Source organism: Ursus americanus, chromosome 14, assembly GCF_024610735.1.
Source record: "Ursus americanus isolate L20-20 chromosome 14, mUrsAme1.1.p, whole genome shotgun sequence".
Lineage (NCBI taxonomy): Eukaryota > Metazoa > Chordata > Mammalia > Carnivora > Ursidae > Ursus > Ursus americanus.
Window position 1 is genome coordinate 59,406,000 of NC_142140.1, and position 26,425 is coordinate 59,432,424.

General features: G+C 64.0%; 1 protein-coding gene across 1 annotated transcript; it reads right to left on the reverse strand.

Moving 5' to 3' along the window:
- Positions 1 to 1,501: 1,501 nt before the first annotated feature.
- Positions 1,502 to 22,122, reverse strand: APC2 (APC regulator of Wnt signaling pathway 2). Its single transcript, XM_045800182.2, has 15 exons — positions 22,054 to 22,122; positions 16,040 to 16,198; positions 15,785 to 15,875; positions 15,480 to 15,660; positions 14,410 to 14,518; positions 14,207 to 14,320; positions 13,589 to 13,666; positions 13,336 to 13,434; positions 12,381 to 12,768; positions 11,822 to 11,917; positions 9,194 to 9,333; positions 8,628 to 8,705; positions 8,283 to 8,399; positions 7,702 to 7,916; positions 1,502 to 6,970 (listed from the first exon to the last, which is right to left on the reverse strand). The coding sequence occupies exons 1-15, from the start codon at positions 22,105 to 22,107 to the stop codon at positions 2,020 to 2,022; spliced, it is 6,870 nt and encodes a 2,289-aa protein (XP_045656138.2). The 5' UTR covers positions 22,108 to 22,122; the 3' UTR covers positions 1,502 to 2,019.
- Between the last annotated feature and the right edge of the window lie 4,303 nt (positions 22,123 to 26,425).

The window sequence follows — 26,425 nt, forward strand, 5'->3', positions numbered from 1 at the left end:
GGTTCCGAAGCACAGGTCTCTCCCCCAGGCATGGTGGTCTCTCCACTCGCCCAAGAGGTAGCTCTGGGAGTTCTCCCCACGGCCCACGTGGGGAGACTGAGGCACAGAGCGGCAGAAGCACTGCCCAGGGTCTCACAGTGCACGGGTGCTCAAAGCCATGGGCCCCCGTGGCTGGACGAGCTGGTGGTGGGTCTGCTGCCACTTGCCCCCCACCAAGCCATTGTGGGGAGCACCTGTCCTATAGAGATGCAAGCATGTGTGGTGATCCCCAAATCCAGAAAGGGGCTTGGAAGACCCCCAGTCTCCGCCCTTCAGGCTACAGTGGGGACAGGGACTGGCAGTTTCTGAGAAGAGTCCGAGACACGCCTGTGTGTCCCCAGGGGCGTGCTGTGGCCCTTCGCATGCGGGCTCAGCCACCATCCCTGCCTCCGCTGCTTGCCCCCCTGCCTCTGCTCGTGGGCCCTCTCCAGCCAGGCCTTGGCTCCTGTCTCACGGGACGGGGCGTTGGGTGGGGGGAGGGAGGCGTGATGCAGTACGACAGCAGCAGGGCGTCCGTGGGGTCTGGGATCAGCATGGTTCCCGAGGGCTCCCCGCCAGGACGGTCAGCCACAGGGAACGCTTCCCGGTAACGGGGAGGGATGGTGGTGTCTGCGGGCGGGGGCTCACCACTGCGCTTCTCCAAAGAAAGGCCGTGGCCGCGTCGTGTCTGCTCTAACAGCATCTGCTCCGGGCGGGGAGTGGCGCTCTGGTGCGGCGGCTGTCACCGCAGATCCGCTGGCCCCAGGGCCTTCGTGTGCAGGAAAGAGGTCCTTGGCTCTTTGTGCAAGGAGGCGCCCTCAGAGCTGACGCTGAGCACACACGCACACGGTCCCTGAGCAGGCTGGCAGGAGAGAGGGGAAGAAGTGAGGCCTCCCGGCTCGCTGTCCCTCTGTCCGTCCACCTCCAGGGCAACACCACGCTAGCACCCGGAGGCCAGCATTCCCCCGGAGGCCAGGCCTAGCCGCAGCTGCGCTCCCGCCGCTACTGTGCTGTGCCGAGGACGTGCTGCACCCGGCACGGAGCCTGGGGAGCCCTGACCTTCGTGTGTCGCGAAGGAGAATGGAATCCGAAAGCGGGGCAGCCGCCTTCGGGAACGTCTCTCCACACGTGTCCTCCCACGGGGTGCGCTCGCAGATCTTGGTGTCGTCCCAGCACCCCCACACCTCCCAGAGGGTCACCCTGCAACACGCCTGGGCCTCCTTCCCGCTGCACCGCACCCACCTCCAGGGCCTCCCTTCCCCCAACCAGGGCCTGCGTCTATGCCAGAGACCGTTCCAGCTGTCTGTGGTCCGCGCACCGGCCTCTCCCTGCCCTTCCAGGCTGCTCCGGGCACCAGCCCTGGGACACTCCTGACTCCCTAAGTGGCGCAGTCTGGGGCGGGGGGGGCTCTGAGTCGGGCTCAGCCACTCCCCGCCCCCACACTCCCCAGCTGGGGCTGAGAAGGCAAACAAACCTGCAAAGCCATCATTAACCAATTACTGGGCCTCCAAAATTACAGGCTTCATCCCAGCGTAGGCTGGGCCAGATGTCTAGGCCCCCAGCCGGCAGGCGCTGCTTAATGGGGCCACCCTCCCCAGCCTCTCCCCCACCTCGGGCGGGCTCTGTCACCTCCCTGCGGCTCCTGACATGGGAGGGTCTTGCTGAGGCGTGGGCCCAGCGGAGCTCGGGGCCCTGGAGCTTGCTGCTGAGGGCGGCCCAGGCCGGGAGGGTAGGCTCTGCGTGCCGGCCAGGTTGGGGCCAGACTGCCTCCCTGTGCGCACTCCAGGCTGGGACTGGAGGTCCCTCCGGCAGCCCCGTTCCCTTCAGACCCCCGGAGCACGGAAGCAAGCGTCTATGCATGAGATGTGAGGCCAATTCAGGCTGCGGTGGGGCTCCAAGGGCAGGGGCTCTGTTGGGTAGATGGACCCTGGGACCACCCTCCCAGGCAGCCAGGCCAGCCCTTGGCCAGGAGAGGGTGTCCTAGAAGGCCGGCCCTGGCCACTATTCCCGGAGGCTGGCGGGGGCAGCGGTGGGGGCTTTCTCTGCGGCCAAGTCCGTGGTGGTTGCCACCATGGGGCTGGGCACGTAGTTGAAGGGGGGGACACGGGCTGAGCGGCTGGGGGAACCGTGCCGGCTGGCGGGAAAGCCCCCCGCAGCCACCCCCAGGCCCTCATGGACAAAGGGAGCAGAGGTGGGAGCCTTGATGGGGCCGGGCCCGTCCACATCGCTGCCAAGGAGGGTGGTGGGCCCGCTGACCGGGGCCTGGGGGGGCCCCCTGCTTTCCAGGCTGGGAGATGTGCTGGAGTTGGTCTTGGTGGCAGCAAAGTCCTCTGTCTGGACCACGGCATCGCTGGTCTTGCGCTGTGGGGGGCCGTGGGGGCCTTCCTCGGACGGGGCTCCCATCAGTGGCAGGGCAGTGGCAGGCAGCGTGCTCCGCAGGATGTGCGGAACGTCCTCGTCCCGGATGCGACGCCACGTGGTGCCTGGCGCTGCCACCCTTGGCAGAGGCCTGGCCTCCCCATCGCTGCTGCGGCGGGCGGCGTCGGCGGTGGGCCCGGGGGTGGCCCCGTCAGGCCTGCGGGCCACGCTGATGTGCGGCAAGGAGGCGTACCGCTTGACCGCCTCGGGCTGGGCGGCCGGGGTGCGGACAGGCAGGCGGGACGGGCTCTCAGAGCTGGGGCGCCGGGCTGGCCGCTCGCCGGGACTGGGCCCGGCTGCGGGGGTTCGCTGGGGGACCGGAACCTGCCTGGGGGCTGCCCGCAGCTCGTCGCAGCGCGAGGAGCAGAGGAAGACGGCAGGCAGCGCAGGTCGACCGCGGCAAGGCGAGCCGCCCTTGGAGGCGGGGGGCGCGGCCTCCGGGGTGGACAGCTCTGAGCGTCGGCGGCGCAGCAGGCCCGGGGACTCCTTGATAAAGGTCAGCTGCCGCCGGAAACCCGAGCGGTCGGAGGACTCGCTGCCACTGGAGCGGGCTGAAGCCACGCGCACCAGGCCCAGGCGGGCCCCTCGGGTGCCGGGGCTTCCCTCAGCTGCCACCCGACCCCGGGGGCCTGGCTCCGGGGCTGCCCTGGCCAGGGGTGGCGGCCCACGCCTGGCTGGCCTTTGCATGAAGGGGATCCGCACAGGTGACTTCTGTGTCTTGTGCTGCTTGGACAGCAGGGCCCGTGTGGGTGTTTGGGGCACCAAAGATGCCCCGGGGCCGGGGAGGGACCCTGAGGCCTGGGCCCCTGGGGGCGGTCTCCTCGTAGGAGGCTGGGAGGCTGGAGAGGCCGGGGAGGAGCCGGATGAGGAGGCCTTGGCCAGGCGGGCGGGCGGTGTGGCGCTCCTCTGGGGAGGGCTCAGCGCCGCCAGCTCCGAGATCTTGCCTGGCCGGTGCAGGCTTCGAGACCGCTGCTGCCCAGGACTGGGGGTTTTGGCGGGGGCTGCTGGCTGTGCCGGACTGGGGGGGCCCATCTTCCTCGGTGCCACGCGGCTGCCAGCGTTGCCTTTGGGCTGGGCCCGAGGGGCCGGGCTGGGCACATAGATCACAGTCCGTCCCCGGAGCACGGCCGGCACCCTGCATGCAGTCTTCTGAGCACCACGCAGCTTCTCGGGGCCACTGGTACTGTGCCGGGCCAGGGCCGAGTCCCGTTTCTCCGGCCTCGCGGCACTGCCCGCCTGGCCCCCAGCCTGAAGCCGCCGTCCCTTCCTGTGCAGGGGGGGCTGCAGGGTGGAGCTCCCTGACAGCCCCGACCCAGACAGGACAGAGTCAGACCCAGACGAGGCCTCGTGGGTGGCCGATGCCGCCGCCTGGTGCAGCCACGTGACAATGGAGTTGGCGCCCTCCTGGATGGCACGCCACTCAACGCTGTCAAGGTCTGAGGCGTGGTCTGAGCCTGCCGCCTCGTCCCCGCGCTCCCGGGGCCCCTCTGCTGGCTGTTTGTCTGGCTGGGCAGCTTGGGGCTTGCGGCGCCGTAGGCCTGACGCCTGGAGCTGGCATCTGGGCACCGCGGAGCCAACGCAGCGCCGGAGCAGCCCCGTCTCTGCCCGTGGGCTTGGGGGGCCATTAGACCCACCCCCAGTGCCTGGGACCTTGTGGACAGCTGGGTCAGGAGCATGGGGCCGGCTGGCCGGGTGCTCAGGGGGGTCAGGCTCGCTGAGGGAGCTGGCGGAGGAGCTCAGGGAGTAGCACGGCGGTGTCTCGTCAGCGATGAGGCTGGGCTGGGCGCGGGCGGCCTGCATGGCCTTGGGCGTAGCCTTGGGTGCGGCCGGCACCTCCTTCCGGCCAGCCGGGCGCTCTCTCTTCACTGCACGGGGGATGGCGGACGCCCGCCGTGGGGGTGCCGCTGCCTCGGACGGCTCCTCGTCTGAGTCGTCGTAGAAGCAGTACACGGCCTCCTCGGTGGGCGTCGTGAGGCACAGTGACTGCGGCGCCCCGTCCCCGCGTGCCGGGCTGGGGCGGGCACTGTCCCGGTCCCTGCAGGCGCTCGAGGGCCGGCGGAGGGGCAGCTCCAGCCCCACCCGGCTCCTGCCCGCTCCCTGGGCCTGCTCCGTGCTCCGGCCTGCTCCCCATGCCCTGTGCCTTTGCCCAGTGGCCTGCCTGGCAGGGGCCTCACGACCTGCAGGCTTCTGCCTGTCCGAATGCCCGCCAGCCGGGTCCCTGGGAGGTCCCTGCAGTGTCTCGTCACTGAGTGAGGTGGCACTGGAGAAGGTGACAGGTGTGCCCTCGGCAGAGTCGGTGCAGGACTCGTCCACCCGGGCAGGGGCAGGCACCAGCATGTAGACGGGCACGGGCAGTGTGCGGCATCCGGGCACCAGGGCCGAGGCCACCTTGCGGAGCCGGGCGGGCACTGCCGCCCCCAGGCACTCACGCAGCAGCTCCAGCTCCTGGTCGGCGGCTGCCGGCCCCTCGAGGCAGCCACCAGCCTCGTCCCGCCGGCGGTGCCCAGCAAAGTGCAGGCCGGGGCCGCCGCCGCCGCCGCGCTCAGGGCAGGCCGGGGGCAGCAGCCGCAGCTCCACGTCCTTTTGCACGTAGTGTTCGTGCAGGGCCAGCGCGCTGAGGCTGGAAGCGCATGAGAAGTTCTCGTCGGGCTTCTCCACGGTGAAGCGCACGCTGCCCGCGTCCAGCTCAGACGGAAGCCGGCAGCGCTCACGGCGGTCTGCGATGTCCAGGAAGCGCTTCACGTAGCTCTCCCACTGCAAGCTGAACTGGGTGCTCTCGCGCTCGCCGGTGGGCACAGGGGCCAGCGGGGGCGTCTTGCTGCGGCTGGGGGGCATGGTCTGCCCGGGGCTGTCGGGCAGCTCGCTGGGGCTGACCGTGCCGCTGCCCAGCCCACTGCACGGGTCACTGGGGACAGAGCTGGCGATGGACGGGCTCTCAAAACTGCTCAAGGAGCTCACTGAGCTGCAGCGGCTCAGCACCAGCGGCGTCTCCTGCACACAGTTCTCCGAGGAACTGGACGGCGTGGTGTCCTCGACCCCCAGTCCCCGGCCCCGCTGGGCTGCTGGGATGGCCACGGGCAGGGAAGTGGTCCCAGGCCCGAGCCAGGCCCCGTCCAGGTCTGCCTTGCTGGGTCCTGCCTCCTCCAGCCCTTCCAGGGATGAGTCACTGTCCAGGTCCCCGGCCTCACTGGGGCCTGGGCGGCCAGCCGAGGACAGTGAGGACAGGGAGCTGCAGCGGGACAGGCAGAGCGGCACTGTCTCTGCCACCAGCTTCTCCGGCACCTTGCTCAGGCCATCCGTGGGCAGCCAGGCCTGCTTCCGTGCTCCGGGGGCCAGGGGCGCCGTGCCTGCCCTGGGGTTGCCCTCGAAGAGCGGCACGTGCTGGTAGGTGGGCGACAGCTTGATGGTGCGCACGCAGGCGTCTGCGGCAGAGGCGTCCCGGGATGCTGGCTCCTGGCTGCCCGGCAGATGGAGGTCAAGCCGGCTGGGCCGCACCTGGCTGCACGGGGACCCCTCGCGGTGCTCGGTCAGCACGGCCAGTGGGCAGGGCCGTGTGTGCTCGCGAGGACAGCGCCCGTCACCGGTGCTGCCGCTGTTGAGACTGTCATTGGAGAGGCTGGCGTGGGCAGCCTTCAGCCGCAGCAGTGGGTGGGCACGGCTGCCAGCCTCCTGCCGCCTGCCCTCGGGCCGCCGGCAAGGGGAGCAGGACTGGGCCCGACCTTCGCGCGGCGCCTCCTGCCCGGGGTCCCCAGAGCTGAGGCTGAAGCTGTCATCAGACGAGGTGTGTAGGGCGGAGATATCCTCCACCAGCCGGTCGATCCGCGCCACTGCCAGTGCCAGCTTGGCCTTGGCCCTGGCCGCCACGGCCACCTCCCCGCTGGCCTCCTTCTCCGCCTCCAGGCCGCTGCGGCGGGCAGGTGGGGCGCGGGCCAGCGCCTGCCCCTGCAGGAAGGGGCTCCCCAGGAAGAGTGACAGCACGGCAGGGCTGGCGGGCTCTGCGGTGGCGGCCGCGGCAGCCAGGGAGGGCGCCTCATCGTCGTCAAAGCAGCCCGAGTCCGAGGCATAGTCCCGGGCCAGCCCGTCCAGGTGCCGCAGGGGCGGCAGCGGCTTCTTGGAGGCGGGGTCGGCCTCGGCCTCGGCCTCGGGCAGGCCCTGCTTCTCCAGGTGGTCGAGCGCCTGCGCCAGGTGCCGCGTGTCCAGCTCGGCCTCTAGCGCCCGCTGCTTCCGCACGTACAGGCTGGGTGCGCAGGCGCCCGGGGAGATGGCCGTGGCCGTCGTCTGGTATTTGGCCGGCCGGTGGGCCAGCAGGTTGCGCAGGGCGGCGGCGCTGCCCATGGCGATCATCTTGTGCTTGGAGTGCACCAGGTTGCGCAGCATGCCCACGGCGCCCAGGTCCCACAGCAGCTCCTGGTCACGCGCGCTGCGGGCGGACAGGTTCCAGAGCGTGCCGCAGGCGTTGCTCACGATGGTCAGGCTGTGCGACGTCAGGTGCTGGAGCAGTGTCTGCAGGCAGTTGTGGTCCCGCAGCACCTGTCTGCAGCAGCGGCGGGTGGGGGGGGCGTCAGGCCGGCGCGCGGGCCCCGCCCCTCCCGGCCCCGCCCCTCCGGCACCGCGCGGGGGTCAGGCAAGGCACCAAAGTAACTTTAAATTTCAGAAAACGGAATAAATATTTACTAAGATATATATTAAAATAATAAATTAATACTTTCTTTTAATGTAAAATTGACTTTATCTCATTTTAACACGACTACATCTTGTAATATTTTGGATATACTTGTACTGAAGGCAAGTCTTACCTTTTAAAAATGCTAAGTATTGTTAATTAATAGTATTGTTTAATAAATAAATGTTTTATTGGCTTTAATAAATAAAATCTTTAGCACAAGTATAGCCCATGCCATTTTCCTACGTCAAAAACATTACTATCATCTAATAAATAATACTTTATTTTGACAAGGAATGAGTACTTATTAATACAAGCATTTATCATTAATATTTAGTAAATAATACATGTTTTTATTTTAATAAGTTTAAAATTTAGTATAAGTATACCTCACACAAGATTTGGGATATACTTACACTAAAAAAATTTCGTCCCTAGGGACCAGTCGGGACCCTCTGCTTGCAGCACAGAGCAAGGCTTGTCCTGCGTTCACAGCAGAGTGGGCTCTGCCATCCGCAGACCCACCCTGCACCCCAGCGTCCACCTTCCCCTGGCGCCCTCACGCCTCCCGCTCCGCCCCTGCTGGCCATGGGAGGGCCGACCTGTAGTCCTCCCGGGTGGCCACGAGGCTGGACACGTTGCGCAGGATGCCGCCGCCGCTCTCGATGATGGCCAGGGAGTTGCTCTGACACTTGTAGGTCAGTGTGCTCACCAGGAAGCCCAGCGCGCCATCCACCTGGCAGATGGCCGCCTTGTTCTCAGTGCTGTGTGCTGACAGGTTCCACAGGGCGCTGAGCACACTCTTCAGGGTGGACTCCTAGACACAGCGCACGGAAGAGGGGGTCAGTGGCGGGGGCACGGAGGGGGCAGGCCAGCCCCGCTCACGCGCCCTCCCCATCAGGGTGTGGACAAAAGGCTGGGAGGAAAGGCACCCAAATACGTTTTCCAATACAAGTAAAAGTACAAGTATCTTTCAGAGGCAGGGCTGGAAGCCCCAGGTGTGGGCCACCTGCTACACAGTGCACTATATGGCTTGATTGCCCCCTAGAGATGGGGAACTCACCCCCCTCCCGTGGGTCTCCCTGCCCTGTGGCTGGCACTGAACATTCCTGGCCGCTCCTTCTTCCCGAGGCCTGAGGTGAGCTCCCCCTGCCCCCAGCCCCCAGCCCCAGCCGGCACCCACCTTGGAGGCTCGCAGAACACACTGCATCAGGGCAGTCATGCTGCCGACTTCCCTCAGCACCTTCTTGCTGTTGATGTCAGCTCGCCAGGACAGGTTACGCAGGATGCTGGACACCACCTGGACCAGGGCAGAGGATGGACTGGGTGCACCTAGGGCCCAGGCGCCCAAGGTCCCCACCCCATCCCCCACCCCGCGCCAGGAGGGGCTGGGGAGAGACTGAAGGGGATGCCCCTCACTGGAGACTCTCCATACCCAGGGGAGAGGGGGCCTTGCCAGAAGAAAGGCCTCAGGCGGTGGGACGCCCCGCAGAGCACTCCTGGTGCCACACCCACACCACCCAGGTACCTGGTGGAGCTCCTCGCTCTCGGAAGCCAGCTGGGCCACAATGGCCTCCATGCAGCCCCGGCGGGCACACAGCGTGGCCTGTTGGTGTGACAGAGGGAAGTCACGCCAGGCCAGGCGGGGCAGGGGGCATGAAGTAGACCCCCCCACCTCCAGGTTCCCTCCTCTGCTCACTGAGCACCTACTATGGGCTGAGCTTGAGCCCCGGCCCTACCCTCACTGCTGCATGCTGTGGGGGAGGGGCAGCAGTCCGCCTGTTGCTCCGATGAGGACAGGGAGGCCCAGACCAGCGCGGACACCCAGCCCCACAGTCCAGAGGCACCATGCTTGGCAGAGTCGGCCCCAGAGCAGCCAACAGCATGGTGGCCTGGCTGACCGCGTCCAGACACCAGCCTTCTGGGCCCCACCAGCCCTCTCTGGGCCTCAGTCTACCCGCCTAAAAGTTGGGGACAACTGTCCCCATGTCTCAAGGCTGTTTGGAGGCTGGGATGAGGTCGAGGGAGGTGCTGGCCCCGCCTCCTGGCCGGCCCCGCCCCCCTCCGGCCACCCCCCCCCCCCGCCCCCCGCACCTTGTTGGCGACGTCCCCGAAGGTGAGGTTGGTGAGGGTCATGCCAGCATATCGGCGGAGGGCGAGGTTGAGCGGGTCCCGTGTCGTCTTGTGCATCTCGTAGTCCACCTGCAGCAAGTCCGCTACGGCCTGCAGCCCACCTGCGGGGACACGGGCGCGGGCGCGGCTGTGGTCAGGCGGGGGAGCCCTGCCCACTGCGGTGCACCCCGAACCACCCACCTGCCTTCCTCCTGGCCTCAGATGCTCTCTGCTCCCTCCCACCCCACACCTGCCCTGCCCGGGCCCCCTCCCCAGCCGGGTTCCCAGGGCTGCTTGCCAGCTCCTGGGCCTTTGCACGGCTGTTCTCTCTGCCTGGAATGCTCTCCCCTGCTATTTGCCCAGGTTCCTGGCTCTACTCCCAGCTTGAGTCACCTTCTCAGGGAAGCCCCCCAACATCCCACACGAGAATTCCCTCCAGACTATTAGACCGCGAGCCACGGAGGGCAGGGTGCGGATGGCCTGTGCTCAGGAGATACTGTGGGGGGAAGTGATTTCGGGGAATGGTCGGTACGGAGAGAAGGGAAAGAAGGAGCAAGGCAGGCGTGAGAGGCCCCATATCGGTCGTCTCCCCATCGCAAAGATGATGGGGGTGATGCCAGCGTCCCTGGGGCAGGAAGTGAGCAGCACACGTCTAAAAAGTCCCCGATTAACCTGCCATAGGTTCACAGCAGCCGAAAGGTGGACATGACCCAAATGTCCATCTGTGGACATGGATGGAGGGGTGGACACTGTGTCCGTCCATAGGGCAACATTCCTCAGCGGCGAAAAGGCGGGCACTCTGACACCTGCTACCCCATGGGCGGACCCCAAAGACATTATGCTCGAGGTTCTTTATGTGAAATAAGCCAGACCCAGAAGGACGGACCCCACTCCCAGGAGGCCCCCAGAGGAGTCCCGTCCACACAGACAGAGAGGAGCTGGTGGGAGCCAGGGCTGGGGCAGGGGGTCAGAGTCCGTGCTTCCTGGGAACAGCGTCTCCGTGTGGGGAGATGGAACGTTCTGGAGACAGAGGGTGGGGTGGCTGCAGGGCGAGGTGAGCGTGCTTCACGCCGCGGGGCTGTGCGCCTGGAGACGGTTACGGTGGTGAGTCTTATGTATACCCTACCACAGTCTGATTTCTTTCTAACTCGGTCGTACACCCAACGTGGGGCCTGAACTCACGACCCTCAGGTAAGAGCCACACTCCACTGACTGAGGCAGCCGGGCACCCCTAAAAACTTTAATACATAATTATAAGTTATTTCAGGGGACACTTCCAAGGCCTTTCACGCTTCTGAACGTGGAAACCCCAGTGCTGGAAACCCACAGGAAGGATCCGAACGAGAACAGACAGAAAGTGCTGTGAACTCCACCGCGGGTGGGACCAGCCGGCTAGGGGGGCCTGGCGGACACCAGCAACACACAAGTGTTTTGCCCTGGGGACCCCTGTATCCTCCGAGCGTTTCTGAGAACCCCCAAGGAGACCCTGTTCTAGACCTGCTGGAAATGAAAGTGAAGCCTTTTAAACCCCAGAACGTAAGGTCGTCAGAGTAGGAGCGTCGGGAAAATGCTCGAGAGAAGACTGGGGTGGGACAGGCAAATCACATCTCTTGTGTCCTTGTTAAAAGAACGTGACCTTGGGGACCTCTTAGAAGGAGCCCCTGGGTCACACTTTGAGAACGAGTTTCATATGAAATTATACGTGTTCATGGTGCGGGCGTTCAGGGTCAGAAGGGGATACAGCCCAAACAGAAACCCTCCGCTCCGACCTCGCGCCGGCTGGCGGGAAGCACGGCCCGGGCCGTCTATCCTCCTGTGTTTAGCCTGCATTCTGGGGCACGTGTGTGCAGCCAGACTGTGCGGGGAGCAGCCCGAGCCACCTCCCCCTCTTCCGCCTACGACAGGAGAACTTCAGAGGGACGCAAGAGGCCGCGGCCTGCGACCAGCTCCCGGCGACTGCACACCCGCGGTTTCCGGATTCAGGGCTTTATCTGGGTTTCTTGCTTCCTTGTTTTCATGTGCTTCCTTTGTAAATCCAGCCAGAGGGTAAATTCCTAGCTGGGGGGCTGGGGGGGGGGGCATCGAAAGTGTGCACACTCGTAAAGTACCGGCTGGAGCCAATGCCCCTCCAGAGCGCCTGCGCGCGCGCTTCCCGGGGCTGCGCACCGGCTTCCACACAGCCAACCGTGGAACGGGCTCCACCCCTGGGGCGCTTTGACCGCTCTGGGTGAGGAGTGGTATCTCATTTTGTAATCAGGACGGTAAAAATGCGCATATGGTTGTGATGTCTGAACTCTGCCACTCCTTTTTTCCACGTTTCGATTACTTGTATATGGAAAGAGATACGATCCTTGTAATGCCTGCAAACCTGAGATTTCACAAGGTCAACCCCCCCCACCACCACCACACAACCCCGTGGCTCCGATTCCATGAATTAAATTGGGTTTTTCACCTTTGCTATTGGCTTCCTGAGCAAAGTCACCTCCCTGTTCTCTGAGCCCCAGCACCTTGGTGGCTGAAAGCCGGCCCTGGGCGGAATGAGGCCCAGCAGGCCCCGGGGCCATCCGAGAAGCGGTGTGTAGTCATGGAGGAGGCGAGGGGGGCACTCACCCAGCTCGTTCATGGCGCGGCGGTATTCCTCGTCAAAGGACAGCTTCATCACAGCACAGGTGGCCTGGCAGATCTGAGGCTCAATGGGGACCGGGGCTGTGGGCCAGGGGGCAGGGTCAGAACTCCCCACCCCACCCGCTCCTGGTGTGTCCCTGCCCCTCCCTGCCTTCTCCACCCCACGGCCTGCACCGACCCCAGAGCTTTCCAAACCGCTGCGCTCGGGTCACACGGGTCACACGGGGGCCCTTCCAGAGCAGGGTTGCCTTACCGCACCTGTCTAAAGCCAGGACAGAGGGTGCTCCCCCCACCCCCCCTGGGGATCGCAAAGGGAGACGAGGTAGTCCCCGGTGCTAAGTACCCTTCGGCAGTGTTTTTGTCGTAGATTAACTTTGCAATGAGCTGCAAAAATTAGGAGTCTCAAACTCTGCACCCCGCTTGCAAGGGTTACCCGGGACCTAGCCAAAGTCCCCAGAAGGCCTCGGCCAGTGCCTGGCACAGCGGCGGCCCCTCTCACTGCTCACGGTCTGGCCCGGCCACGCGGAAGCGCCCACGTGCTTACCGCCGCTGTTGCCGCCTCCGTCGGCGCTGTCCCGGGCCTGCAGCCAGTCCCAGCACGTCTCACAGTAGGCCCGGATCTGCTCCAGCACGTGCAGGACGCGCATCTCCTTGCGAGCCAGGCCCTGGTCCGGCTGCGAGAAGACAATGTTGTGCAGTGCCGCGTTGGCGCGCATGCGCGCATCCTTGGCTCCCGGCGCCCCGGGGCTCCCATTCCGACCCCCAGTGCCAGCCTCCGTGCCGTGCAGGATCTGTAGCAGCAGCGGCAGGCACCCCGAGCGGCGCATGGCCACGCAGCTCTCCGGCGAGCTGGACATCGCCAGCAGAGTGCGGGCTGTGTCCTCCTGGTCCCGCGTCGCCAGCATGGACAGCAACCAGAAGACCACCTCCACCTGGGAGGGCAGGGGATGGAGTCAAGGTGGGGAACACCACCCAGCTCACCGGGCCCCAGCCAGGGGCAGCCCCGGCACCCCCGTGAGCCGCCCAAACACAGTGAGTCCTGTGACCCCAGCCCAGGAGAATCATTTGCTCACCCCGAACCCCCTCGCCCTGGGGGCCAGCGCACACACCTGGGGAGGTGGGCAGGAGGCATCAGCCAGCACTGGAGTGCCCCCAGTTCAGGAGGGCCAAATGCCCACCCTGTCGTCCCTCACTGGGTACTCCGATGGGTGACCTCCTACGTCTAAGGCTCGAGTGCCCCCTCCCCAGGATAGCTATTCCCCACCCACCTTACCAGGCCGCAGACCACATGCTGGTCCTGCCAGCCTCACCACACCCCCCACCCAGGGTGGCCCCTCCACACCTTGGGGATACATTATGGAGATGGAGGAGGGAGGGTCCCCCACACCTGACAGAGACGCGGGACCCACCTCACCATACACCTCAACCCGGCCGGCCACCCACAGCCCTCTCACCTCAACCCACCCGCCTGGCCCCACAAAAACCTGGATACCCCTCACCTTGCTGTTGCCCGGGGGAGGGACGCCATCCTCAGGGTGCGTGGGGACCTCAGTCTCTGGGTCCTCGTCCACCGACACTGACTTCACCGCCAGCAGGGCCTGTGCGGAGAACGCCAGGCCCGGGGGTTCAGTTGGGGAGCACCCCACAAAGCGCCCAGACTGCTGCCGGCCACAGCCCTATGACGGCGTGGGTGGGGGCTACGGGCCCGTTCCAGCACCCAGGGCAGGGCCCCGGCTCCCCCCCTCCCCGTACCTGGGGCTCGGTCTGTTGCACGCGGTCCTGCGCCGACAGCAGTTCCTGATCGATTTGCTCCAGGCGCGAAGCACGGATCTGAGCCACAGAAAGGTGCCCGCTGGGGCTGACCCCGCCCCGGCTCTGGCCCCGCCTACTCCCTGCTGTGACCCCACCCACTGCCCAAACCGCACTTTGACGGCTGACTCCACCCCGGCCCCGCCGCCCCTGGCTCTGATCCCACCTATTCCTCTATATGGCCCCACCCGCCACAAACCCCGCCGTGTTACCTGACTCTGCCCACATCCCGGTCCCACCCATGGTCCAACCCCAACCGACACTGACCCCACCCACTCCCTTATTTGGCCCCGCCCACCCCTGATCTGGTCCCGTCCACTGACCGAGGCCCAGGGCTTGCTCATACTCGGCTCCGCGCACTGTCCGCCCCCTGCCCCCACTGTTCTCGGACTCTTCCCCCTGGGCCCAGCTCTGCCCTTAGCCCCCTCTGGCCCCACCCACAAAGGACTCTAGCTCTGGCTCCGCCCCCTGAGCCAGACCCCGCCCACAGCAGTCCCCGCCCGCTGGGTAATGCCCACTTCCCCGCACCTGCTCCGCACCCGGCCCAGCCCACCGCCTCACCTGCGCCCGCTGCACCATCTCGTCCGAGGTGCCGAAGCGCTCCTCCATCAGCGAGCGGATGTGCTGGGCCTCGAACTCCAGCTGCTGCCGGATCAGGTCCATCTGCATCGAGAACTGCTGGGAGGGGCGGGCGGACCGCGGTGAGGGCGCGCCCGGGCCCGAGGCCCCCGCCCGCCCACCGCCCCTCCGCCCCGCCGGCTCACCGTCTCCACGTGCGGGAGCTCGTCCAGGCGCTTGGACAGGCCCTGCAGCTGTGAGTAATACCAGAGCTTCTCCTTCTCCTCCTTCTCGATCTCGTTCAACAGGAAACACCTGGGGGGGGGGGCAAGTCGGTGGGCGCAGGCTGGCAGCGGGGGAGCCGTCGTGCACGTGGTGTTTACCTTGATCGCTTGTTGGGTGCTGGCTGTGCCAAGTTTCACAGCAGGGCAGAGTCTCGCCCTTGGTGCTCCCGGGATTGGGGTGGGGTGCAGAAAATTAATTCAAAGGAAAGAGGCAATTCCTTTATAAGTTCTGGTCCGCGGAGAAAGGCTCTGAGGGGGCTGTTGTGCCCCTAACACCTCTCCCGCACTTGCTAATCTCCCCCTAGCCTGCAAAGACCAGCTCTGGCTCAGGTGACCCCAGGCCCAACAGTCTCCCTCTTAACAACCCTGGGGTGACGCTGCTATTTCCATTGTACAGAGCTCCATGTTTAGGCTCTGTGTCTTTTTTTTTTTTCTTTAAATAAAAATGTATTGACTTTAAATAATTTTGCCTACGTTGCATATAATTACAGGCCAGAAGTCTGAGGCTGGGGGGCTTAGGAGACTCGCCTGAGGTCCCACAGCACAGTGTAGACCTGACTCCAAGCTGCTCTTGAACTGCCCCATCCGACCCCACACAACCGAGCTGAGCTGGGAGCCCGGACCCTGCTTTCCTCTGCTGGCCACGGGCCGGGTTTCCTGGGCCACAGCCCCTCTCTCCACAAAGGAGACCTTGAGTCCTTCTGGCTCCAGTCCTGACCCTGGCAATGGACACAACCCCGTCCCTGGTGAAGCCTGCATACTGGGGACCCCTGAGGACATCTCCCAGGAGCCTTCCTCTTTGCCGGGAACACCCCTCGTCTTTGTCCTCCAGAGGGGCCGACAAAGGGGGAAGACGAGCCACCAGCAGCCTGTGTGAGCAGGGTCGACTCAGGAGGTGGGTGGGACACATGCCGGTGGGCCAATCGGGGGCCAGGGATCGCTGGGGCGGAGCTGTCTGAGGGCGGGGCTTCCCGCCACCTGCTGTCTCTCACCTTTCGCGGTCCAGCTCCTCCAGCAGCCGGATGGTAGCCCGGCTCAGCTCCCCAAAGCTGTCCTTAGAGGGCCCAGAGCCGTGGACGGGACTTTCTTCGGGGGTCCGCGCAGTGGGCTCGGGGCCTAGGGCTGGGGGCTGGAACTTGAGGTTGTACAGGCTGGTGATGTCCATCTGCAGGGCTGTATGGGCATGGAGGGAGAGGGCGAGGTCAGTGCCCCCTCCTGCTCCTCCTCCTCCCAGCTCCCTCTGGGGCAAGCTGGAGACTGCCCCAGGGTGCAGAGGGGCCCCAGGCAGGGCCCTCACCTTTCAGCTGCTCCAGCACCTCGGTCTGCCCCAAGGACACCAGCACTCCAGCCTCCTGCTCCAGCTTGGCTTGTAAGTGCTTCAGGACCTCCTGAGGGGGGGCGGGGAGGAGTACCACCAGCATCAGCTGGCCGCCCTGGGCTGCCCGGACCCCCCCCCTCCCCCGCCATGAGACGCCCCAGCCTGGCCTGCCAGCCTCGGGGTCCAGCGCCCTGGTGTTTGTGCCTGCAACCGCCTCCCCAGCCCCACCCTCACCTTCATGCCGGAAGTCTCCGTCTCCAGCTTGGACAGGTGGCTGGAATTGTCGCGCAGCTCCTGCCTCAGGTGACTGTTCTCGGCCTTCAAGGCCTCCACCTGCCGCACCAGCTGCTCGTAGGGTGCCACGGAGCTCGTCATCTTCAGCTCCTGCAGCGCCTGCGGCCACAGGCCAGAAGGTTCACCCAAGGGTCTAGGGAGGGCTGGCCCTCCCATCCGGTCCTGGGGTGAATCCCAGCAGGAATGCCTGGTGTGGACTGCTGCAGGGCTGGCCCTGAGGACATGCGTCATGGCCCGTAGAGCGACAGATAGCGACAGATGTGGGCAGGGCCACGTCGAGACAGACCACACGTCCAGCCGACCAGCAGACACAGACGCGTGTTCGTCCTCGCTGCTGGGCTCCCAGACCCACGAGCTGACAGCCAAGGCCCAGCCCCACAGACACGCAGCTGCTAGAGGTCAGGTGCACAGACCACCGGCTGGCCCAGCGAAGGGACGATAAGAATGCTGCATCCGCCCTCAAAAGCAGCTCAGACAGCGATGGCCAGGCTGCTGGCGGCGACCCCCCCAGCCGGACGGGACAGACAGACCCAGCTCATCACAGTCACCCTGGGGGTCTACACTCTGGATGCCCTGCCCCCCTCCACCAACAGCTACCTGCTTGGCCCGGCTCCCCTCCCATCAGCCGTCTACCAGCCCCGGCGGCCCCGGCGGCCCCATGCACCATCTCCTGGGCTCTGCCACTGCCACCCACTTCTTTGTGTGTGGCGGTCCTTTCTCACTCTGGCCCAGCCTGCTCCTCTGTCCAGCTGGCGGGCAGCTCCTCCTCCCTTGGCTAGGCCCTTCCCTGAGCGGTCCCACCTCCTCCCCACCCCCCTTCCCTCTTTGTTCCCTTCCCATCAGTACTCGCCCCCTCCCTCCGCCTTTGTCTGAGGCGCACCAATGGCAGCCCATCCTCTCCTCCACCTCCTTCCCGGGAGCCTCCTCCCCAAACCAGCCAGCCTTCCCTTGCCCACAGGGAGGTGCTTACTCCCCCACACCTGGCCACATGCATTCATTCACTTGCGTATTCACTGTCCTCCCTCTGCTCGTACCCACTGGACCCTCCCCAGCCCACCCACCGTGGGGTCACTAAGGGCGCGCTGGGCCTGGTGTACGGTGGGGAGAGGGGGTCAGGCCATCCTAACCCATTGGGAGGACCTACTGTTTGCCTGACCCTGTCATCTGACTTCCTGGTCACAGGCCTGAGCCTTGGGGACCACCATGGCTGTGCTCAGAGGAAGTGAGGCCAGGGGGCCACACAAGGCATGACAGGAGCCTGGCCCCGGAAGTACTCAGGAGGCCAGCTCTCTGGCCTTGGTTCGCCCATCCGAGCAATGAGAACTCAGTATGCCGGGCCCATCCCGCAGGCTGATGAGAGGGTCAGGCACGGGAGTGGTCATGGAGCAAAACCAGAAGTCACAGGGCAGGCGGGACAGTCAGAATGGCAGACGGTGTGTCAGGTGGGGAAGGCCAACTGCCTGGGGACCACAGCCTTTGCCTCCCACCCCAACAGTGATCCCACCCAAGGCTCAGTCGGGGGTCCCAGAGCTGGGAATCAGGCCTGGGGTTGTGGCAAGCTCCCTGGGCTGGAGCCGTGTCCTGGCTGAGGACACAAAGCACTAGGTGAGGCACAACACCCCCTACACCCCCTCCCACTCCCTCAACCATCCTAGGTCCCCTCCCTGAGCCCCACCCAGGGCTGCCTCCCCGTTTCTCTCACGGGTGTCTTTGTGGACGTTCCAGGCTAAACCTGGGATGCCTTCACTCCCCTGCATCCTCATCAGCCCGACCTTGGCAGCAGGCCACCCACCAGACCCCCCTCCCTTCAGCCTGAGTCCCCAACTCCACACTCCCACCAGCCCCTCAAGCTTTGTGCAGCTGGACCCCCACTCCCCCAGCTCCCCACACTCCTCCCATCAGGACAGCCTCACTGGCCTCCCGCAGTCCACTCCTCACGCACAACCAGAAGGAAGCTCTGGAAGTCACTGTTTGGACTCCATCCCTCCCTTGCTCCGATACTTCCCATGGCCCCCCAGTGCCCTCGAGATAAGACCCGATTCCTCCACGTCCACCTGCAGCCACACAGTAGTGCTCTTTCACCAGGCCTCTGCATGTGCAGTTTTCCACCTGGAGCACCTTTCCCGACTCCTGCCATCCCTCAAGGTGCAGCTTCCTCCAGGAAGCCCTCCTGCCTGCCCCTCCACCCCAGGTTGCACCAGGGGACTCCCAGGAGCCTCCTTGGGAGATCTCCATTGCAGAAGGGAAAGCACCAATAGCTGGGGGTTGGTCTGATTGAGCGGAGAGTGGCCAAATTTCAGGGGACGATGGCATAGATGTGGCCCAAAGGGGCCCTTCCTTCTCTTTCCTTCAGTCCAAACCCCACTTCACAGAGAGGGAAACTGATGTCCAGCGAGGTGTAGCGCTATCCCCCAAACACACAGCAGGCCTGCCTGCAGACTGTGGGAGATCCGAGCGTTCGACCCTGTGAGTGGGTGTGTGCGTGGGGAGAGCAGTGATGCAGGTGCCCACCTCACTGGTTCTGTCTCCCTTCTGGCTCCACCCTGGAGACACGGAGGCTCCGCAGTGTGTGCTGGCAGGCGAAGCAGAGATGGAGACCCCCAGCAGAGGCGGAGGACCCGCCCCCTGCCCTCCACCCAGGGAAGCGCGCCGCTTACTTTATCTCGGGCTGGGCTGGCAGGGGCGCCGCGGGGCGTGGGCTCCGGGGCTCCGGGGTCTCGGCGGCGGAGGCAGAGGGCTCTGGGGCGGACAAAGCCCGGTCCCGGCCTGGCCAGGCGGCGCCGCCGCTCCTGGAGCTGGGCGAGACCACCGCGAGCGGGGGAGGATGCGGGATGCGGGATGCGGGATGCAGGCGCCGTGGCCAATTGCGGCGCGGGAAGACGGACTGGTACCATGGCAACAGCCAATGGCGGCCCCAGGGCGGGGACCAGCGGCTGCAACGGGGCGTCGGGCCTCCGGGCGGGTTCAGGGACTGCGTGTGCAGAGAAAGGGGGGTGAACCCCCTCCAAGAGAAGGGGGCGCCTCGAGGTCTAGGACCCTATGTCCCCCACCCGTTCCGGAGTAAAGCGGTCTTAAGAACCTCCCGAGGCTGGATCCGGAGAATTTGAGACTAAAACATCCAGTGCTGGATGTTACATCAGAATTTGAGGGGGTCCGGCAGGAGCCAGGCCAGCCCCTCCCCACGGATCCAGCCAGGCCCTGTGCAGATGGGTGAGGGCGGGGCAGAGCTGAGGATCCAGGCTGGACACCCCAGCCCCCGCCACCAGAGGGTCACGGCTGGCAAGAAGGGCTGAGCATGGGGGATGGGCGGGCATGCCGAGAAGCACTTGGGACCCCGGCATTTCTCACTGTCTCCCTGGCACAGCTTGTCCGCGGCCATCTGCCATGACTCCCGTCCACCCCATGTCGCTCGGTCTCCTTCAATCTCTGTCTCCCTGTGTCTCTGTCTCTCATCACGCTCCTATTTCACCCTCACAGAAGGGGAGGCAAAGGAGGGAGAGGCCTGGGGTCCCAGCTGTCTCAGATCCTCCATGGGTCCCCAGAACCACTCGAGGGTTTAACACCCAGAGCCAGAATTTCATGGCTGCGACCAGTCCTTACTGCCTCAGACACACGCACGCCCGAAAGGACGAAGGAGGCTCTGGGCCAGGAGAGGCAGTTTAGGGGGCCTGCCTCTGTCTTTCCTGGCTGGGAGAACCTGTTTTTCCCTCGGTAAAATGGGGAGCTGGCTGCAGGCTCAGTAAGGGCCGGTGCAATGAACAACGGGACAGGCAGCCAAGGGCACGGGGACCACACTGTTTTCTGTTGGGTTTACTGCAGGAGGTGCCAGGTGCCTGTCCTGGGCTAGCAATGCTGGGGGCCCTGAGAGGAGCCTCCAGAGCCAGACACAGCAGTCCCCAGCCTGTGGGGCTTGAGGACGGGGTGCAGTGGGCAAGGGGGCTCTTTCTGGGAAGGCTGCACAGAGAAAGGAACACGGGTGCTTGGCCTCTTCAGGATGAATAAGAGTCGGGCATGGAAGCAGCGAGGGGAACAGCAGCTCAGGCTGAAGGAACAGCATGTGCGTTTCCTGGAGCTGAGATCAATGCCCTCTCAGGGGATGTGGGTTTCTGGTGGGGCTGGATCAGGTCATCATGAGGGGTTTAGAGCAGGGGCAGTCCCCTGGAGGAGTCATGGGCTGAACTGACCACAAAGAGCAGGACACACTGGGCAAAGCTGGAATGGGGGTGGGGAAAGGACAGCGCCCAGGGCCCCAGCTTCAGCTCTACCTTGATTCCCTTGCATGACCTTGGGCCTCTCTCTGGCCTCAGTTTCCTGTTTTGTTGACTGGGAGGTGGGTTGGAGAATCCTTGCCCGCACAGAGCAAAGTCTTACCTCCCCCACCCAGTCTCAGAGGTCACTGCTCCCCAGGCCCCTCTCAGCCGGAATCTTAGATGGTCTAAAGGCCAGCCTTGTCCTCATACATATAAGGACACTGAGGCTTAAGCCAGGGAGCACCCTGCTGGATTTCACTCATGAGCCTCACCAGCCCTGGGGCCTGGAAGGCTGAGGGCACATGGGACCAAGACCCCAAGGCAAGATGCCCTTGTCCTCAAGCCTCTGGGACTTCATAGCTCTGACCCCCCTGCCCCTCCTCGCCCTCGAAAATCCCTGACCCTGTAAATTTTTGAGCCACAGACTCAGGCATCACTGGAAATTCAAGAACCACAGAGCCTTGGGAAACCCCACAGCAGCCCAGTACCCCAGTCCCAGTCTTGGGGGAATGAAGCGACCCCCCATTGTACAGTACCCAGGCCTAGTGGGGAGACCCTTCCCACGTACCCTCCCTGGGACCCTCCGTGCTCCCTACCACTGCTGGGCTCTCAAGGGGAAAATTGAATCATGGGGCTCGCTCCTCCCCACCCTCGCCCTGAGATCTTCCCTTCTCCCCGCCCCACCCCCATCCCAGCCTCAGGCCAGCACACAACACGGTCACTCACAGAGTGTCTTTGAGTCTTCTGAGCCTGACCTCAGCGTCAATTCCCACTTGATGCCCCGCCCTCTTTCACTGACCCCCCGATGTGCTAGGGGCTGGGGGTAGAACCCGGGGTGTCCCCCCCCACACATTCAGAGCTGGGAGGGGCAGAAAGAAGCAGGAAGACACCAGGTTGTCATGCGACCAGAGATGGGGCGCGGGCTGGGTGACGGAGCAGGGCCCTGATGGGCGAGGAAGGACTGCCACTGGAGATGGGGGAGTGGTGGGGCCGTGCCCCCGGAACGTGATCCGGGGTGGGCGGCCTGACAGGGTTCTGGGCCTCAGTTTCCCCAAGCGGGTAGGGGGCGAGCGAGCCTCCTGTCAGCACCGCGGACAGCTCCCCATCAGCCTCCAGGCCCGGTCCTCCGCGGACGCCTCCGCCCGGCGCTCAGGCCCCAGCCCTGCTGAAGGCGTGACCTTGGCCTCCCCGCTGTGCCCCCAGACCCAGTATCCTCTTAAATTGGGGATGTTAGAGCCGCAGGGTTCGGAACGATTACAGAGGCCGGCAAAGCACTCGGGCCCGGTGGGATGTATATTATGAACCTCAGCGTCAGCCAACGTCCGAGTCGGCCCAACACGGGGAGCCCAGAGGGGAAACTGAGGCCGGAAACGGTGCAGGGCGTGGCCCGGCAGCCACCCGCTTGTACGGGACGGACCCTCGGCAGGACGGTCCCCCTCGCAGTCCCCCCGCCCCAGCTGCTCTCTGTGTCCGCGTAATGGGGAGGGGTCCGGGGGGTCTCCCTTGGAGAACGGGAGCTGGGCCCGGCAAGGCCGCGCTTGCGCAGACCCGGGGTGGGGGGGATTCGCCGCAACGCGGGGGAGGGGCTCCCAGCCAGGCGAGCAGCCTGAGGCAGTTTCCCTGGCAACGGTCTCCGCGGCAACTGCGCGAGACCCCAGACCCGTCAAGCCTCGTGCGCGTGTTGGAGCGCCCCCCACGCCCTACCTGGTCCCCGAAGAAGGCCGAGTGTAGCAGGTTCAGCAGCCCCAAGAGCCCCATGGAGCCGCGGCCGCCCCGGACCAGCCCGCGCCCCGCCCTCGGCCGCTTGGGTAGGGGGGAGGCACGGCCGAGACTCCCTGCGCCTGCGCGGAGGGACTGCGGGGAGGGCTCGCTCCGCGGCGCTGGGGCGGGGACTTCTGGGGAGGGGGGGCGACCAACGAGCGGGTCTGCGGGACTTCGCAGGAGCGGGGGAAGGGAGTCTCGCGGGACTGAGGACTCGGGAGAGGAAGGTGGGAGACTGGAGAGGGGTGGGGGCGGAGGACGAGTGGGGAGGGGCTCGCCGGGGGGGCTGGGCACCCGAAGCGCAAGGGGTCCCAAGGAGAATGGAGCTTTCGGAAGGATGGAGGGGGGCGCCGCCCTGCGGCCGCAGTCGGCTGCCCGCTGGCACAGTGGGTCCGCAGCAGCCGGGTTCGGGCTGCGCGCTCAGTCCATTAGTCATTCAGCAAACATTTGCCGCGCGCCTCCGGTTTGCCGGACTCTGAGCTGGGAGCTGGGAGGGGGCTTGTTGGCCCACACCACACGTAAACAGACATCCATTCAAGTCATTTAACCAACATCTATCAAACACCTGCTGTGTTCTGGGCCCTGTGCAACGAACAGTCAAAACCCTGCTCGTGGGAAACGGACACACTGGGAGGAGAGGGAATGGCGGTAAGCTGGCTAGCGGTGAGCGCTGAAAACAGCAGGGAGGTGGGGGCGTGGAGGGCTGCGGGAAGAGCACTTAGTAGACCCAACGAAGAGCGTCCCGGCACAAGAACAGCGGGAGCAAAGGGAGGAGGCAGGTGGGGACGAAGTGTGTGTGGGAGGGGTCGTGCTGGGTCCCGTGGACGTGGGAGGTCTCAGGCCTTTAACCCGAGGGACCTGGGAGCCCTGGAGGGCTGCGGGCAGAGGAGGGATCTGCCCGACTAGGTGCTCACCGGCGCCCCTTGGCGGCAGCGGGGAGAACAGGGCGGAAGGCTCTGTGCTGGTCCAGGAGGGATAGGACGTGGAAGGTAGACCAGAGACACGGAGGGGTTTATTAGGAACTGTGCTAAGTCCTGGGAAAGCAAAGAACAAGCAGCAAGAGAAGGACGCTACCGTAGCCTCCGCAAGCAGGTGCCGTGAATCAGTGGTAGGGTACTTGGGCAGAGGGCACAACCCATGCAAAGGCTGGGAAGTGAAAACTAGCCAGGAGAGCAGCGGGCATGCAGGCCGACAGGGTCTGGTGGGACACTTGAGGACTCCAGGCGCTGTTCTGGAGCCTGCAGATGTGAGGAAGTGAATATCTACTTATTTCAAATCGATGAACAGGTGAGAAATAGCAAAGAAGTGGCCAGATCTAGGACAGGCTCCAAAGGCTGCTGGCCAACTGGGCAGGGGAGTCCAGGCAAAGCCTGGAGTGGGAGCTGCCTCCTACTGAGATAGTAGAGATGGGGGGGCAGGTTAGGAGACTCTGGGTACAGGTGTGGGGGCTGCATCCTGCTGGAGCTGCACTAGAGGACCAGATCCAGAAGGGCAGAAAGTCAAGAATGGGGCTGGGAGGTCTGAAGGCAGAAACTGGCCCTCAGGCAAACAGACTGGTGGGGTAGAGAGCCCTGATTATGCAGGATCCTGCCTGCCCCACAGCCCGGCCTCAGGAAAGGGCTTCCTGGCCTAGAGTGCCACTTGATGGCTGGGGTCTCAGTAGGACACAACTCCTTTTGCTTGTAACATTAATAGGCATTGTCCCCCAATCATACCTAATTCATTGACATAAATTCAAACTGCAGAAAATTAAGAACGGTAACCACTGACCACTCCCATCCTGAGCCCAGAGACGGCCCATGGTGGCCATGCTGGAAGCTTCCAGTGAGGGTTAAAGGCTCTGAAAGGGGGACAGGTGACACCAACGCTGCTGTCACAGGGAGCGTCCTGCTTGGTTTTAGGCAACACAACAAACTGTTTAAAAGACATCCGTGGATTTTACGCAGGGCAGGCCCTTTAGTCCCAGGGCTGGTCTGCCCACTCCCTCGAGGTGAGCAGGCATCAACCCCCCGCTGGCATCCATTGCCATTCCCATGCCCCTCTCAAGATGGAGGACCTCAGACACCTGTCTGCTTGCATGCGCCTTTAGTTCTGCACGTGGACCCGGTGGCCTAAAAACTGTCCATTTGTACGGCTTTTCATGCTCAGGGCCAAAAACCACTTTCCAGTGAAGGCACACATTCCCGCTGGGCATCCTTCTCCCCCTTGCCAATCCTTACGTAGAAACGTTTCTTCTATTCAATTTAATTATAAAAATTCCAAAAAGGGGCGCCTGGGTGGCTCAGTCGGTGAAGCGTCTGCCTTCGGCTCAGGTCATGGTCCCAGGGTCCTGGGATAGAGCCCCGCGTCGGGCTCCCTGCTCAGCCGGAAGCCTGCTTCTCCCTCTGCCTGTCACTCCCCCTGCTTGTGCTCACTCTGACAAAATTGTGAACTCTAGGAACGGGATTGCTGGTGGGGAGGGGATGGGGTGATGGGCACTAAGGAGGGCATGTGATGGAATTGCCCGGGCACTGGGTGCTAGTATACAACTGGATCAATCACTAATTTCTATTCCTGAAACTAATAAAAACTCCCAAGATAGACAACTGAGACCAGTGAGCCCTCACCTTCCTCTTGGTGGGGCCACGTGGGCCCGAGTCTGAGGTCACACAAAGACTTGGCTGCTTCAAGTGCTGTGAGTACAGACGGTACCGACCAGTGTGCAGGCAATGGCACTGACGATGGCCTTGAAACCACGGAAGCACTGGCCTGACTCAGTGAATGTCCCATCTAACACACCCAAACTTCACAGCATAGACTGGAAGTTTCTAGTCAGTCTCTCTGCAGTCAAACCAGGGTAGAGGGCTGTCACAAGGGCCCCCAGTCCCCCACCTTTGCCGTTCATCAGTGTCCCCCTGGAAGCTCCAGGGCCCTCCTATCAGCCTCCCTTCCCACCAGGCCTGGAACCAACCACTTCTGCACGGCAACTTTGGGGGGGCTTTAGAAATGCAAGGGGGCGCCTGGGCGGCTCAGGTTCAGCGTCTGCCTTTGGCTCAGGTCACGATCCCAGGGTCCTGGGACTGAGTCCCGCACAGGGCGCCCTGCAAGTGAAACCTGCTTCTCCCTCTCCCTGCTGCTCTCCCTGCTTGTGCTCTGTGTCAAATAAATAAAATCTTTTAAAATATAATAAAAACAAATGATTATCTTAAAAAAAAAAGCAAGAAAAAAACAAGTTGAGCCCAAGTATTTTGATTTTGCCTGTTCAGACACTCGGCCCCACTTCTTACAGGGCTGTTATTTCCCTTAGGGCTTTGTAAGCGCGTGGTGTCCCAGGGAAAGTGCCAGACAGCTGCACACACTTCCAGGCCATCTGGTCTCCACACTGTGGTTCCCTTCTGCCGAACTGGAGGACCTGTGCCGTCTTGTCACACCCTGTCCCGGTGCTTTCCCGGCCTTCTGCTACAAACCACGAACAAAACAGCCCCAGCTTTCTAACAATTTAACCAACTCCAACTCGAGAGATAACAGCGCGAGCAGACTATGCTGCAACCCGGAGGTAAAGTCTAGGAAAAAACAAACAGCCAGAGATGACAGCAGTCAGCACTGTAGGGAGGGGGGAGAGGTGGGGGAGGCAGGAGGCTCCTTTCATTTCATTGCCTCCCCTCCCTGCCTCCGGACCCCAGCTCAGTGCCCTGTCCATCCCTCACCTCCAGAGGTGCCGACACCTTATGCGTAGCAGGCACCTAATTTCACGTCCCCCTGCTACCCCCACGTCACCTTACTCAGGCCAAAACCTCAATACCACCTCGCCTCTCCCCTACACGCATCCCCAGCGAGTCACAGAAACTGCGGCCTGGACAGTCACAGGGGGTCTACTGCAGCACCTGCCATCTTGGCTCGGCTCTTTGCTGGTGGGCAGGAGACAAACCGGAGGAAAAACGCTCTACGGAGCAGCGCTGAGACCCTTCGTCAAATCCTAAGGGGGGTGCCAGGACACCATGAAAGACCCGGGGACTCGAGACAGACGCAGGCTGCGCTGCAAGGGACACAGGGCAGGTGTGTCTGCTGGAGGGAAGAAAGGCTCAAGGTGTGCAGAGGCTCCTACCGATCATGCGCTTCAGCTGTGGAAACCGCCCCCGTGATGGAGAACGTGGCAGGAGCAGCCCGGCAAGGGCAGGGCAGCTCCACCCGTGTCTCTGAGGCTGGAGGGTCCACGGGCCGGGGCACAAGCCAGCACAGGACCCCCGGTTTGTCTCAGGGCGCCAACAACCCGACGCAAGTGTGGCCACGCCCTGCCCACAGCAGGACACCAGGAAGGAACGCTCGGACTCCGGAC